Raw genomic sequence first — 16401 nt, 5'->3', positions numbered from 1 at the left:
TGTACCCGAACGAGGTGTTCCCGGACGTGCCAGACCCGTAGTTTTTTATTTTTTCAAAAAACTCGGAATGTTTTATTTTTATTTGTACAACTTTGAATATTAACTAATATGATTTCAATTTTAATTTTAATTTTATATTTTCGAATTTAAATTTCAAAAATTTTATTTTTTTAAAAAAAATTATTTTTTTTTAAATTTCGAGGAAATGAACCCTCGGAATATACCGAGGGACTCGTTCCTCGGAATTTTCCGAGGGCTCTGATCCTCGGAAATTACCGATGAAAATTCCGAGGAACATTTCGTCTAAACTTCCGAGGATTGGACCATCGGAAAGTCCATCGAAATATCCCGAGGAAGTTCTCCCTCGGTATATTCCGAGGAGCTTTCCGACGAACTGTTGGTCCTCGGAATTTCTTCGGAAATTTGTTTCCTCTGAATTCCGTCGGAAAATTCCGAGGGATTTCCGAGGAAAAATGAATTTCCGAGGACTTGTTTCGTCGGTATGTCGTCGGAATAAAGTTATCCCGACGACATACCGACGATTTTTTCCCTCAGTATGTCGCTGTTTCCTTGTAGTGAAACCCTATACCCTAAACCTTAATCCTAGACCATAAACCCAAATTATATACCCTAAATCCAAAAACTAGACTATAAACCTAAACTCTATATCCTAAACCCAAGTCTTGGACTCTAAACCCAAACCGTAAACCTTAAACCTAAACTATAAACTCAAACCATATACTCGAAATTGTAAACCCAAACTCTTGACACTAAACCCAGACCCTATACCCTAAACTCAAATCTTAGACCCTAAACCCAAACCGTAAACCCAAACTCTAAACTCTAAACTTAAATAGTAAATTTGGATTTAGAGTCTGGTTTGGATTTAGAATCTAAGGGTTTAGTTTAGAATTTATTTCATGACGATATATTGGGAATTGATGATGAGATATACCAATATGTCGTAGGATTAGTAATCAAAGATCACGTTATCTTCTTCGTATGTGAATTGGGAATTGATGTGAAACTGAAAACTTAAAAGATGAGTCAAAGATCACGTTCTCTTCTTGTTAAAAGGCGACGTCTTTTTTTTTTCTCATCTGTTTTCCTTTTTTATAATTTTATTTCTTTTTTTTATTAATCTTACGTGGCACTTTAATTGGTGTAGAATGGTGAGATGAATTAGAGAATTCACCACGGGGTAAACCCAAATTTTTTCCTTATTTTAACTACTTTTTTGTCGTACGTCAACCAATAATAGTAGTCTGCATGTGTGTTTACAATAAGACGATAAAAGATTAACTAATAAACTAAATGATACCCAACAGTGGAAGTGGAACATATGGAGCATTTTATAAGACCACGTGCATCGCAGCATCTTTAGAGGAATTTTCAGGCGTGGATTCCGCAAAAAAGAGAAATACCGGTAAAAAAAACTATGAGGTAAAGATCGATTTTTTTGGGGTTTTTGTGATTTTCGCGGGCTCCATTGATACGTGGCGGTCCGCGATTGATTTTTTTCTTTTTTTAAGAAGAGATAAAAAAAAGAGTTAAAAATCTGCTTAAGTGCAGCTTACTATAGTTGATTCCACATGCAACGGGTCCATTTTTGTTTTCTATTTATTTATGAAATCGCCTTTTTCTGAAAACAAATCTGAAAATCTTTAAAAAATATTATGCGAGTTAATATGTTAGTACAATTTTATTCGGTCGTTTCAACCACTCTTAATATAAGAAATTGAGTCAAACCTTTTTTTAAACAGCTTAGATTTATTAATCAGATAATAAACAGATTGACAAATACATACGTTGTTGGATAATTTCAAGCTTGTGGAAACTTAACATATTATTAGATGTTTAATATGTTAAGATAAACACAATAAGGAAACCTAGAAATAGGAAAAGGAAGTTTCTATTTAGGTTAGGTTTGTGTTTTCCATATCCCACATGTTAAAGGGAATTGTCTTTCATATAAATATAGGTCTAATGGAGAGGTGTTCCATATGATCTGAGAGAAACATATTGAGAGCTTTAGTTTTGAGTAGTTTCTAAAGCTACTAAGAAAAGTTGTTCTTATAACTCTTTGTGTTTCTAAGAGATCTGAAAGTAAAGCCTTACGGATTTCTAAAATTTGGAATTTAATTGCTTTAACACTATTTACACGACTCTCTGAACGAGTAGATGACAATGGCGTAAGTGTAAGGTCTTTTATATTATCTTTTAAAATATCCCACCTCTTAGTACTTGGAGACTCTTCTTTTTCTCTTCACGACGGAAGAAGCTTGGACTTGTCTTTTTTTTCTTTGTGTTTACTTTTTTTTTTTTGGAAAAGTTGGTGAAAAAATTATATATTTTTGTCTTTATTTATAATCACTAATTTATAATAGTTTCCTAAACATAATCAAATTAGAATATTAACTTTCTAAACTTACGTTGAATATTAAAACAAACACCAACAGCTATTTTTTTACTTTCCAAAATTTATAATTGATATAAATGCTAATTACTTCCTAACTTATTGCATTTTTTGTTGGTTATGTTAACAAAATAAATTTTGTAATTAATAAATACGAAAATTAAATTTACATATAGCTATGTGATTTTTTTTTATAAATATATTATTTTATATTATACTATTACTAAAATAAAAAAAATATGGACCCTCTAAAATTTTGGACCCTGTTCAACCGCTCCACTTGCATGTGCAAAAAGACGGCCCTGATTTCCCTAGTTGATATTGAATATCATGACTTCTACACTAACAAGTAGACCTCCAGTATATATATGCTTGTTTCGTCAATTAACTAAGAAACAACAACAAAGTTCGGTTTCTAGCTATCATATGTACATGCTTCATTGCATTGCCACAGTAAGTTTATATAGTTACTATTATAAGTTGAGTTTGTTAAAATGCTAAACCAATCATCAAATGTGCTATATAAAACTGTTGTCGATGGTGTGGTATGTGATAACGACGTATCAAACTTTATCATATCACAAAATATATGACTAGATGTTTAACATGTATATATCAAACTGATCCAATCCAAACTTCACCACAATCACATAATATACTTTGCAAAACATTACATATAAAACACTTGAAATAAAGATGGATAATTTATTCACAAATAAATACAATTATTAAACCCAATATGATCGAGAGAGTAAATCCCCCCAAATCTCACATATCTAAACTTTTGTTTTTTGAATTACAGGAAGTTCGGGCCGAAGCCCTAATTCCCAAGACCGAAACCACAGCATATAATATTAGTTTCGTCTAAGTGGACATTCGAACCGGTGACCTCTAACACAATGGTCAGGGTCATTTCTAGTTGAGCTAATGACCTCTAGTATATATCTAATTTTTTTCTAAACTAAAATTTTGAATTAGCAATTGATTTGAGTTATAAAAGATGCTCTAATGGATCATGTAAGTGATATAAAATATATTCAAACCCGAAATATTATTAACCAAATATGAACATGTAAAAAATTAACCAAGCGCTTGTGGTCGAGTGGCGCGAGGCGAGTTCGTTGGTCCTAAGGGCCGCGGGTTCGATCCTCCCTCTCAGATACGCCCAAGTGTTTGGCCAGGCAATTGGGTATCTAATTCCCATAGTAACAAATGGGCTGTCTCGCGCCGAGGGGTTAGTCCCCTGGGGGTTGAGATCCCTCCAGGTTAATCAAAAAAAAAAAAAAAAAAAAAAAAAATAAGATCGGAAGACGTATATCACTCCCGATCCAGTTGTTGGCTAAACAAGATATGTTATTGTTCGAACGATCCAGTTGTTGGCTAAACAAGATACGTTATTGTTCGAACACCAATCAGATTTAAATTGATGAAAATAAATGTTTATATATTAGCAACGGGAAGGTTTCAGAGAATATGAGTTACAATCTAACCGAAAGTAACTAAGGATGATAACATAAACCTGGCCGAAGATTAGGTTTAAACCTCGAGGTCGAAGTGTTTTGGTGTGTGTGTGAACAGTGTCGGCCCTGGGCAGAAGCAGCGGATGCATAGACTTCCGGTCCGGTTCATAATAAGTAAAAGTTCGGCCGTGTTTGCCAAAAAGCTTTGGTAGCAGAGTTAGTAAACTGTAATATTGGGGATGATTGGTAAGTGACATGATTTTTATTTTTTGGTTTTAGAATAACAGCTGTAGATTTTATTGATGTAGCTGTAAATTAATTATTTCCAGAGCACTAAATATAAAGCTCTAGAAATTTTGATTTCCAAAGCTATTTTGTTTCCTATTTTAGTTTTTATGGTTGTAATTTTAATTTTTTTCTTAAAGCATGATTGTAAACTAAAATGGATGTAGAAAAAAAAATAAACTATGGAAAGCACTCACAGCACTTAGCAATCACCCCCATTATACTCCCTGTTCAAAAATGCAGCCGCCTAGGCGTTGTTCGGAGGTTGACCGCGGTGAATATGCCCAAATCGGTATATCTAGACGTTGATCCACGTTGACTCGCGTAAGACCGTCTAATTCTCGCGTTGACCACCTAACTCCCGCATAATTTCTGCCTAGACCGCCTAAGTTTTTTTTTTTTTTTTTCGTCCGTGTAAAGTTGAAACACGGCTGATTATTTTTACTCATTATTGACAGATTTTGTGTAATTATTCATTACTAAATAATTAGAATTAGCTATCAAACCCAAAACAAACACATAATTACTTCATTTAAGAATTTTTTTTGTACCAAACACACCATAATCTAGATGTTCGACAAATCAAAAAGAGGCTGTTTAAAATTATATATAAAATTATATAATTATGTCTAAGAACATGTGTCATCATGTTTAAAAATAGCTAAATATATTAAATTGTATTTAAAACTAGGCCCCGCGTAATCCTCAGTACTCCCTGATTTTTCGGTAACTCGCTAGGCCCGGGGTTGCCGCCCGACTAGCGCCTAGCGTAGTTCTGAACATGGATTATACTTAGGAGTGGGCACTTTACCAGATATCTGAAGCCGCACCCGAATCCGATCCAAAAAACCTGAACCGAAATACCGAATTAGCAAAATATTCGAACGGATATTGAATTAGGAGAGATTGGATATTCGAACCCAATGGATAACTGAACATATGTATAATTAACCTTATATTTCTAGTTTACATCTCTCATTTTATATGTTGGATAATTCCAAGCTTGTGGAAACTTAACATATTATTAGATGTTTAATATGTTAAGATAAACACAATAAGAAAACCTAGAAATAGGAAAAATAAGTTTCTATTTAGGTTAGGTTTGTGTTTTCCATATCCCACATGTTAAAGGGAATTGTCTTTCATATAAATATAGGTCTAATGGAGAGGTGTTCCATATGATCTGAGAGAAACATATTGAGAGTTTTAGTTTTGAGTAGTTTCTAAAGCTAATAAGAAAAATTGTTCTTATAACTCTTTGTGTTTCTAAGAGATCTGATACGTAATAATGAAAACCAACAAATTACAAAAGTAAGAAAAAAAAAGAAAAAAGAAACAAATTACAAAAGTAAAAAGATGAGAACAACATCCAACTACAATTGCGATCTTTGATTGTTTGTCGCATTATGAACACAATTTCTCTTTGTTGTATTACAGTGGTATTGTTACAATTTAGATCTATATATTCTTCTGTTTAGAATCCAAATGATTGATTCAACCATAAGAAATAGATTTGACAAGGCCAATTGAATCAAACCTTTATATAGTAATTTTTGGTTTTTGTAAGCTGGATCTTTTGGAATTTCGCTCTATATGTTGGCACTTAAAGACATAAATTACCGTTCCAAATAAAATTGGACGAATGCCTTAAACCAATATGCAGTTCTATAAATATAAATCAACATTCTATATTTATTCTGATTATTCCATATCATTTACTTTTTAGAGCATCCGACATGTATTTGAACTAAATACTTTCTCCGCGTTACGCGTAGATAATATATTTAAATTTGTTACATTTATCATTTTTATTTGTATGTGAATTTTTGTATATTAAATTATATATAGCTAATTTTTAAATTTGATTTTTTTTTATATTTTTATTTTGAAGTAAATATTTCTATTATATGTAACACAATTAACTCATAAAATATGAAGAATCAAGTCCGATATTTTAAAATTATGTAAAAAAATATATAATTATGTATAGAACATAAATTATCTTAGTTTAAAATATCGGAATCTCATCTCGAATAAATTCACGAACAGAAAAAGTACTCCAATAACCTAATTAAAATATAAAACCCCCTTTTCAAAAAAAAAACCCGTACTTAATAATATTTTTTTACGTGTAATAGTTAAAAATTGACAATTGAATATCGATCTAGAATATTATTTTAATATATCTAACGGTAAAATATTAATTGTAATAAACAAATTTTGAATTTTGTAATATTACATGAATTAGAAGTCTTTAAAATCTAAAATCTATTTTATTAACATAATATATTTTTTATTCATTTATTATTTTGACGTTACAAAATATTGCTTTAGTTTTATTTGTATATTAATTTTTTAATAATTTAGTTTCTTTTTAAGTAATAATTTTAAAATTATCAAGAATAAAATATATTTAAATAAAATTATCAAGAATAAAATATATTTAAATTATTTATTTAAATATATCCAAATATGATGTCTCATTTTTATGTGTGTTTGCGTTGAACATATTTAATTTGTAGTTTGTATATTTAATAATACCTTGTTGCATGCCGTTCTATGGTTTTAATAAATGTGTTGTCATTTCATTTTTATTACTACTAACATGATTTTTTAGTGATCAGTGATAATGTATTTTTAATGTTATATATGATATTTTATCGTATATTTTCTAACTCTTCATGCTGACACTTTTTTTTAAACTTATTTTAATTAGATAATAGGTTTAAAGATGTAAATAAAACTATGTATGTTGTAAATTTAGACTTTTTAGTGTAATTGAGCACTATCAATTATGGAAATTATATTATGATTTTATTTTACTAAATTTTTATTTCTATGTATATTTTTTGTTTTATTTTGTATTTATACAATTTTATTGCCTTATTCTTTAATTGCAGAAAATTGCTATTTCCAATTTTTGTTTCATATACCTTAAAAGTTTTCGGTTGATTTTTGTTTGTTTTCTTTCTCCAATTACAATGTACAGTTCGACCGTTCCTTTTTCTTGGGATCAAACTACTAATATCATCAGATATAAAATGTTAAACTCCAAGAATGGAGTGAGTATTTGTGCTAGAGAAAAGAGATTTAGCCACTAATATAGTGATATATTATAATATTAGAAGGTATGAAAACTCTTCTTTGTTATCCTACGCTAGACATAATTAAGTTGTTGTCAATTGATTATATATTTGTGATAACTGGAAATACATCTTTATGTCTTTCTTACATCATCCTTAATTGGTTTACGGTTCGACCTTTTCTAATATATTGAAAGTAACATAATATTAGATGTTGTTTATCTTCTTCCAATTAGGAATGCACAGAATGAGAGAAATTCAAGGTGAGACCTCTTTACAATTTTGTCCTCATATCTATATATAATTAGTTTATAGATTACTCTATCTGTTTCAAAATGTAATCAGTTTTAATTAAAATCTGTAATATTTAAAAGTTATTACTTTAGAGAATTGTCAGTTAATATATAAATTTAATTAATTACACAGTAATTTACATAATTTAATTGGCCACACAATATCCAATAAATATAAAGTTACATTGAAATATATAAAAAATTTATATAGTGAAATAAAAAATACTTTTAAACCATTATATTATAAAACAAAGAAAATATTCAAATTATATTGAAACATTAGAATAGTAAGAATCAGAAAAACTGAAATCTCAACGTCGATCATTTACGTCGGCCATGCCTTAGACCATCTCCAATGTATTCCTCTATTTTTTTTCTCTCTAAAATAGATGAATTTCATAATAGAGATAGATTTGTCTCCGATATATTTTTCTATTTTCTCTCCTGAAAAAAAATATTCTTGATATATTCTTTTCTAAGTTTACAAATAATATTTTTTATTTGTGAAAGTTGAAAAATAGCCCAATTTATTTTAGTATTTAATAAAATTATGATATTATTTACACTAAATATTTCTTTACAATAATATATTTCACTAAAAAAATATTTTTGGTTATAATTGTTTAAGTAAAAAGTTAAAGGATCATTTTGTAAAAACAAATAGAGAATGTGACATGGCAAAAATATAGTTTCTCATTGGCCGATTATTTTTGCATACGTGGACACTCTATCTGAGGCTTATATCCTCCGGTTCTAATATTTAAAAGTTATTACTTTATAAAACTGTCATTTAATATATAAATTTAATCAATTACGCAGTAATTTACATAATTTAATTGGCCACACGATATCCAATAAGTATAAAGTTACATTGAAATATAAAAACAATTTATATAGTGAAACAAAAAATAATTTTAAACTATTATATTATAAAGCAAATGTAATATTCAAATTATATTGAAACATTAGAATAGTAAGAATCAGAAAAACTGAAATCTCAACGTCGATCATTTACGTCGGCCATGCCTTAGACCATCTCCAATGTATTCCTCTATTTTTTTCTCTAAAATAGAGGAATTTCATAATAGAGATGGATTTGTCTCCGATGTATTTTTCTATTTTCTCTCCTAAAAATATAATATTCTTGATATATTCTTTTCTAAGTTTACAAATAATATTTTTATTTGTGAAAGTTAAAAACCAACCCAATTTATTTTAGTATTTTATATAATTATGATATTATTTACATTAAATATTTTTTTACAAACTATTATGTAATAAAAAATATAATTATATTTATATAAATAATATATTTCACTAAAAAAATATTTTCGGTTATAATTGTTTAAGTAAAAAGTTAAAGGATCATTTTGTAAAAACAAATAGAGGAGGTGATATAGCAAAAATATAGTTTCTCATTGGCCGATTATTTTTGCCTACGTGGACACTCTATCTAAGTCTTATATCCTTTTTTTATTACTTGTTTGATTTCAATTATTAAATAAATTATATTAAATGTAATATATTTAAGATATTCTACATTCTTTTCTACACACTTGCTTGGCATCGATATTATCTACGACGAAGATTATTTAAAGTTTGGTAGCCACCCAAAACTTCCATGTACCCTTCTTTCTTAAACTACTAAATCAATTCCCCTTAGAGCATGTTTATCGGTAGTTCTGAACGAGTGATCTTAGATCAGTTAGGATTAAAAAAAGAGATAACAAGTGATTTGCCGAAGACGCGTCTCTTAATTAAAAGAGCGAAGGCACGTTTCTTACCTGCCACGCGTTGCAAAACAATTGGAGAGAGGAGAGGTGTCGCGTTGGTTCCGTCTCTTTTCTTCTCGGTGGCTCTCTCTTCTTTCTCGCGCTTGGCCTTCTCGTTCAGCTCGACTTGAAGCTAAGGCATCGCATTACGGTAGCTTCTCCGATGATGATGCTTTCTTCCCATGGTGATGTGCAGCAGTCCACATATCAGTACATGGAACCAGTTCAGCATGGAGTTCAAGACGAACATTTCAACCGAGGTTCATGTTTTTCACCGTACCGGACATATTGACCGTGCAGTGTACTGGACCGTCCCGCATGCGTCCGGAAAGGAGCTTTGGCTGGAACCATGGCCGGATGACCGATCTGACCGTACTGGAGCTTGCCTTTCCCGTCCAACTTCACATTTTAAGACATATAGTCGAGCTAGAATCCACTTTGGACGAGCTGGACGAAGTAACACCTACTTGGGCGAGCTAGAAGAGCTGAGTGAGCTAAGTGACACTACTCTGGAGCTGGATGAGCTAAGTGACACTAGCTTGGAGCTGAATGAACTAAGTAACACTGAAGATGGAGCTGGTTCAGCTGCTGAGCGAAATAGGCCTTTTCAACCCAAAGAAAAGTTCATTATGGGATTGTTTCTTTTCAAATTCGACCAGCCCTTTCCTCAGTCCATTTCAAGCCCATTCTCATCAATAATACCAAGAGGGAGTCAACAAATAAGTCCTGGTCGTGGCTATATCAAGAGGCAGTCCAAGTTTCAGTCAAAGACTTTATTTCGTCAAGTCTTTGTTTCAATTTTCAATGTCTTGTTTTTAGCACATTCTTCTTTGGATTTCTACAACTTGTAATCCTATAAATAAGGCCTATGAGCCACGAAATAAGATAGATTGTTTTTCCCTTTTTATGAGTTTATCTCTTTGTTCTTTGTTTAGAACACTTCTTAGTTTCTTGGTGAGGTTATCTACAAATTTCGATCCTTCTTTTTTGGACCGGTGCGTCACATCCGACAACGATCGAAGTCTGGTAGTATCAAGAAGTCTTTCCGCAGCCTTTTGTGTCACCATTCATCCCATCCAGTTCTCCTTTGGAGTTCATATCCATTCCTTATCAACCTGATTGAGTGATCGTTCTTTAGGGTTCTTCACATGGTCCAATGGAAATAACGGTAATCATCTCGCTAGCGATCCATTGGTATTTTACTCTGAATTGTGAGATTCAACATTTAGATACATGATTTTGATCAATTCATGTGGTATCTTCGTAATCTGTATTTTTTCTGTTTTCTGATTTCAATCATGTGGTAGTTTGATACATGATTTTGATCAAATTAGGACCACACTTTTCACCTCTGATGGGCTAATTCAGATTGTGGCAACATGGTTCCTCGTTGCATCAAATCATCTAATGTATTCATTTTCATTTCCTTTACATTCCTGTTAACTTTTAGCTTCTTAGATAGTCAGAAAAGTAGAGACTTTGGTTAACCATTGTTTGAGATTGTCACTGTGACTGATTGGTGAAGTAGTTACAGTACCTGCCTTTTTTGCTTGAACGTGTTTTTTTCATTATAATGTTTTCTCTATGTAATCATCTATAGTGGGAATTGATTCACATGCTTTGTGACAGAAGAAACATGGGAAGTCCAAGAAACTTCCAAAGTTTCAGGAAAGTCCTACATGGATCCTGCCCAAGGTCTATGCCTCTGAGCTTTTTTCGACATCGCAGCTACAAACTTAAGCAATACATTCCCTTTCTTGGTTAGTTAAACACTATAAACACCCGCTCTTTTGATATGTCAGGGACTTGATATGGGAAGAAGACTCTGTATCTATGGATTATGTCGCTCCGTTGAGATGCTTAGTGATGTCGTTGAAGACACTGTCTTAGAATATGGTGGAGAGGTTGTGTTGTGAAGTCTCTATCTCCCAACATTCTTTCACTCAAGTCTTAAGTAACTCTTTTACTTTTGTGTTGAAGGTTGTTGCTGCAGAGAAAGAGAGCAAAGGCGGTTTACAAGAGAAGTTAACAATGACAGTGGCGGTTCCATATCTCTGGGGAGTTCCTCCTACTGCAGAGAGGCTTCATCGTGCGGATCAAATAGGCGAAGGGATTGTGGACAAAGTTTATCGGCAATGGGACTTCTTGGCAAAATTTAAAAATAAGTTTAATATTTATTTTTTGTTAAGAACCTTAATTAAAAACTACCATTGGATCACTATAATTAAGTGTCTCTTAATAAATGTTCTTATCTTAACTTTAATAGTTAAAAATTCACTAAGAATCCACTTAGGGATTATTGCAATAAACATGCTCTTGCATCCACTCGAAACATGGATCATGAATATCAAACCAAATCCTAATAAAACGTGAGAGATTCTATATATATGTAAATAACTCTTACAAGAAAATTGCGAAGTGAAAGTTGCTTTGTTCCTTATTCGTAAAGGAACACAAATCAATCACTGCTTCGGTTGACAAAACCAAAACAGATACTTTAGAGTCTATATATACCGATCATCTACCAGTCGCCAATTTTAATTGAGTAAACTTATGAGATTGAAATGATACCGCATGTGCTTTACTCATAACCACGGCCTACCTTTTTTTTTAACGCTTGTATTTCAAAATGTTCTTACAACACTGAGCCAAACCGGCTAGTAATAAAATTTAAATAGAAAAAACACCAATAGGCATCATGAATTAATCCCATCCAAATGTGGGAAAATGTAAATTCAAAGATCAAAGAGAGGCGTGAGATTGTGAGACACCAAGCACGAAGAACGGAGTTGCTCTTAAACCTCTCTTCTCTTACGATGAGTCTCACATACGACTCCAACGGCAGTAACTGATACAGCCAAGTAGGACCCTTGTTGCTACATACGATTGATGTCCACAGCAAATCAAGATACATCTTCCTACTCGCAAAATAATAAGAGACCACCTCTTCATAATCCGGCAAGCTAAGATTAGCTAATCTTCATAACACTTCCGAATGCAGAAAAGTGGGACAACATGAGACACGACCAATACCTAGATAGAAACCATCTAGAAACAGGGAACAAGAGAGCCTAACCTCTCTGACAAGAACCGAGAACAAGCATCAACAAGGTCTTGAGATTGATGAAGGGCAACGAAGAACCTAAAGCCGACAATAAACTATTCAGTTGCGAGAGAAACTAAGCTACCCAACAAATAACATAGACCAACAAAACCTAACTCAACAACACAAAGCCCTTTGAATATCATATTACGCTGAATCAAATACGATCCAAAGAGGACACAATCTCATGAAACAAGAAAACTCCCTACCGCACAAGCTCCTCTTGGACAAAGGCCAAAACGAAATACTTGAACAAGGGCCAGAAAACGACCACGGAAGACATGGGAATCCGACAAGACTCGTCACCTTCTCCAAAGCCAGATAATACCACCACATCGACAAGCCAAATAAAAGAAAAGAAGAGAGAGGGGGTCTCTCCGGCGCCGGCGATGAGCCCAGCCACCGGAGAGATACAAATCTGAGTCAGGCGGCGCCTTGAGTGGAGAAAAGAGGAATTATGAAAAAACTTCTATGTCAGTTTAATTGTGGTTGTAAAGTATGAAATATGGTCAGGTGTATAGGAAATGATATTTTTATTTTGGAAATATACAAAATTAAATATTTTTTAATCTGTGAACCACGGCCTAGCTTTATGGAGTATAATTCTACTATTGTACACAAATTATGCAATCTTCAATTTATTGCCTGTGAGTTTGAGGTCGACCATTTTCTAACGCGCGCACTTGCCTTTTGTGCCTACAATTAAATATTAAATAAACGATAAAACAATTGCATTAAAAAGACATACACATGTACCAAAAGCAATACACAAAAAAAATCGAGTTACCTCTTTTTCCCAGTCACATCTCACAACTATAAATATCAATACCAATGTTTGAATCCCAGTTCCTCCGAATATCATACCTCCCCAAATGCCCTATAACATAAAATCACAACACACACACACACATAGGTTAGTTAATCTTTAAATTCTAAAATTTGTTATATTAAAAGAAAACTGGCTTTTACCTTAACACCAGATTTGAAAATCCAGCCCATAACAAATCCAAGTGGAAGTCCGATGAAATAATAGCATCCCAAATTTATATATGCGACGAATGATTGCCAACCTGAACCAATGGCAACACCTAACAAAAAAAAAGTCACTTCACAATCGTTGACCAGGTTTATTCTGGAATAACAAACAAATTAGCTTGTTTTAGTAACGTACCGGAAAGAACCGGTTGGACACTGTTGAGAAGAATGGTAAAAGCTAAAAGAATAGAGAGATCATTGACTGCTTTTATGACGGTTTCACTTGAAGAGAAGATCCAACCGATTTGATCATGAAGAAATACAACGAGCACCGAAAATATTATTCCGATGAGTAAGGACTGTGTCACTGATACGATCATTGCAAATCTTGCTCGTTTCCCACTGCCTGCTCCTAGTTCATTTGCCACTCGTACGCTATAAAAACAGATATATCATCATATTACTAATATAAAGAGGCCTTTCAATAATATGAAATAATACAAGTCAAGCTAAACAAAAATAAAACTATATATACACTATAGTCATAATAAAGAGAGATTGGTTATACCCGGTCCCAGCGAGGAAAGCAAGTGGAATCATCAGCTCCAGTCCATTTATCGACATGCTACCAAATGAACATTTGCAATCATAAAAAAATTAGTTGATAAATAAATTAAATATGATATGAAAGCTTTTCATATTTTCTTTAGTTAAAGCTTTCCATATGTTGTATATTAAGCTTCAGATATATATATATATATATATATATATATGACGTACCATATAGCCAGGGAGTCGACAGCAATTTTTGTATCCTTCAGATTTCCAGTCATCAGGATTAAAATCTTATAATACCAATTCTCCAAGCTATCTAGATAAAAGTCTATCGTAAGAAGTCGTGTTGTGGTTGGAAACATAACGGAAAAATTCGACACCAGTGGCGTTTAACGAGTAATACCAAATCATGATACCGGAGGAGACAGAGAGCTTAGCGAATTCCCATAGTCCTGTGAAAGCTTCGATGGAGAAACCAGTCCAAGTGAGCGGACAACCACCGCAAGTGGTGTAAGTAAATAAGACGAGTAAATTGAACCACCATGAGACGTTAACAGTAGCCATGGTCCCAATGACTCCAAGTTCAAGAACATACACAAAAAGCCAGCACACAAATATGTGAACTACAAGTGCCACTCCAGATGCTATTGCAATCACCTGGTTGTAACGTAAGCGACAAACACCATTTCACATTAATAGTATCACGGAACATACTCAGTCATGGCCAATGTGAAGGATATTATTATGCTAGAAATGCTAGAACAAGCTGTCAAGTGATTATTAACTGTAATTGTGACTGATTATTATCGGAATGAAAAATTAACTAGACTAGAAAATGTTACATATATACATACCACATTCCTGAGCTGGCATTGGAGGAATCTGTTGAGAGGGAAAACGAAGGCAAATGCGAAATGGATAGGAATAACCCAAACTGCGATGGTACCAGAGAGTTCGGCGATGTCATCAGGCTGGCCCAAGTACTTAAGAATCGGAGTTGCAAAGAAGTACATAGGGAGAAGCGAGATGGCGAATAAGAAGAGAACAATCCAAGACCGCTGCAAATACACTCCTAACATGTTATATTTTTTCGCTCCGAACGCTTGACCACACAGCGTTTCCAACGCACTCGCCATTCCTAGCTGCATACAAAATTATAGTTTCTTGATAAGTTGAACATTATGATACAAGCCAAAAATAGTATCTCTTATGTGTGTGTATACAAGGAGGCCGAAGTTGAAGCCGATGATGACGTTGTTAACGATGGAGATAGCGGCGAGTTCAAGCTCGCCGAGGTGGCCGGCAAAGGCCTGAGTAATGACGAGGATCAAGTAGGTGGTGATTCTGGTGAATATGGCTGGTCCAACAATACGCCATAGCTTCTTCGTCTCCACCAATATATCTCTCTCTTCCTCCGCTTCATTTCGATCCCTTAACAGAGGAATCCTTGCCTTCTCTACACCTCCTGTTTCGTCGTCTCTCTCTCCCATCGCCGATCTTCTGGAAAATTATAAATCTATAAAATAAAGGAGTAGATGAGAGCAGATACGTGATGATCTTGAGTAACACACACACATATTAATATTGTTTTTTTATAATCGGTAGGTTAAGAACCGGAAAATGTGCTAATTCCCGAGACATTTGTGGAAAATAGTTACAAAAAGACATTTGTGGAAAACAGTTACCATCATCTAATCTCATGAAACAAAACTCAGAAGCTAGAAACGTTCTAATTAGTAATTACGGTCCCTCTCGCTTCCAGGATGGTTTATTTTACCATTAAACCACCATGCATGCGTCAATTATTTTAAAACATTGTAATCCTCTTTCATTTCAACACCAATACCATACCGTTGACTTAATTCACTCAATAACTCCGTTTACATCGCTTTATGTGCCATGTACGTCCACATTACTGGTTGTCACGAACTTAACAACTCCATTTTTTTGTCGACTATTTTCGTCATTATTGTTAAGAAATAACTTATAATTTATAGTATCGAGAAATTTAAATAAGAGTAGAATTTGATACCCGTAGGAAGTAAATAACACTAGTATAAGGGAGAGAGTTTATTATAAGGAAGAAGAAGAAGATGTAATGGTTCTTTGATGAATTACTCTTGTTCTTGTTTATGGTGTACAAAAGAGTGAGATGAGTGATGGTATTTATAGAGAACAACAATACATAAAATAACAAAGATGGTGCTTAATTTGGTAAATGAGTGGGTGATCATAGTGCTTGATGAGTAGATGATCATAGTGCTTGAGTTGGTAAAGGAGTGGATGATCATAGTGCTTGAGTTTGGTAAAGAAGTGGATGATCATTTCAATGCTTAATTTATAACACTCCCCCTTGATCATCCATCTTGTATTACGTGGTGCCTCGTTAAAAACCTAGTCATGGAAAACCCAATGGGAAAAACCGTAGTAAAAGTAAAAAGAGTACAACTACGTAAGCT

At 33.1% G+C, this 16401-nt stretch overlaps 2 protein-coding genes and 1 long non-coding RNA gene across 4 annotated transcripts; 1 reads left to right on the top strand and 2 right to left on the bottom strand.

Moving 5' to 3' along the window:
- The first annotated feature begins 9539 nt into the window (after positions 1-9539).
- On the top strand, positions 9540-11590 carry LOC106315286. Its single transcript, XM_013753028.1, has 6 exons — positions 9540-9888; positions 10448-10503; positions 10939-11004; positions 11112-11213; positions 11290-11457; positions 11576-11590. The coding sequence occupies exons 1-6, from the start codon at positions 9540-9542 to the stop codon at positions 11588-11590; spliced, it is 756 nt and encodes a 251-aa protein (XP_013608482.1).
- Positions 11591-11897: 307 nt separating this feature from the next.
- Positions 11898-12915, bottom strand: LOC106316811. Its single transcript, XR_001264980.1, has 2 exons — positions 12386-12915; positions 11898-12297 (listed from the first exon to the last, which is right to left on the bottom strand). It is a non-coding gene; the product is annotated as an uncharacterized LOC106316811 (long non-coding RNA).
- Positions 12916-12995: 80 nt separating this feature from the next.
- LOC106316645 (protein TRANSPARENT TESTA 12-like) lies at positions 12996-15678 on the bottom strand. 2 transcript variants are annotated; one of them, XM_013754522.1, is made up of 10 exons: positions 15628-15678; positions 15166-15458; positions 14797-15084; positions 14346-14599; positions 14168-14254; positions 13956-14012; positions 13584-13822; positions 13382-13500; positions 13200-13289; positions 12996-13108 (listed from the first exon to the last, which is right to left on the bottom strand). In XM_013754522.1, the coding sequence occupies exons 2-10, from the start codon at positions 15430-15432 to the stop codon at positions 13046-13048; spliced, it is 1464 nt and encodes a 487-aa protein (XP_013609976.1). In that variant the 5' UTR covers positions 15433-15458; positions 15628-15678; the 3' UTR covers positions 12996-13045. The 2 variants fall into 2 exon arrangements, with proteins under 2 accessions (XP_013609976.1, XP_013609978.1); XM_013754524.1 differs by lacking the exon at positions 15628-15678 and having other exon boundaries at positions 15166-15609.
- Between the last annotated feature and the right edge of the window lie 723 nt (positions 15679-16401).

This window comes from Brassica oleracea, chromosome C9 (assembly GCF_000695525.1).
Source record: "Brassica oleracea var. oleracea cultivar TO1000 chromosome C9, BOL, whole genome shotgun sequence".
Lineage (NCBI taxonomy): Eukaryota > Viridiplantae > Streptophyta > Magnoliopsida > Brassicales > Brassicaceae > Brassica > Brassica oleracea.
Note: the sequence above shows the minus strand (reverse complement) of the source record. Positions and strands in the feature narration are given on the sequence as shown.

What these genes read in the sequence shown, in the direction of transcription:
- LOC106315286 (XM_013753028.1), top strand. Translation starts at nt 9,540, where the DNA reads ATGGAGTTCAAGACGAACATTTCAACCGAGGTTCATGTTTTTCACCGT. An exon ending in CTACATGGATCCTGCCCAAG is followed by an intron (nt 11,005 to 11,111) that starts GTCTATGCCTCT and finishes TTGATATGTCAG; the next exon opens with GGACTTGATATGGGAAGAAG. An exon ending in TCTTAGAATATGGTGGAGAG is followed by an intron (nt 11,214 to 11,289) that starts GTTGTGTTGTGA and finishes TTTGTGTTGAAG; the next exon opens with GTTGTTGCTGCAGAGAAAGA.
- LOC106316645 (XM_013754522.1), bottom strand. Translation starts at nt 15,432, where the DNA reads ATGGGAGAGAGAGACGACGAAACAGGAGGTGTAGAGAAGGCAAGGATT. An exon ending in AATGCCAGCTCAGGAATGTG is followed by an intron (nt 14,600 to 14,796) that starts GTATGTATATAT and finishes CGTTACAACCAG; the next exon opens with GTGATTGCAATAGCATCTGG. An exon ending in GTCGACTCCCTGGCTATATG is followed by an intron (nt 14,013 to 14,167) that starts GTACGTCATATA and finishes TTCATTTGGTAG; the next exon opens with CATGTCGATAAATGGACTGG.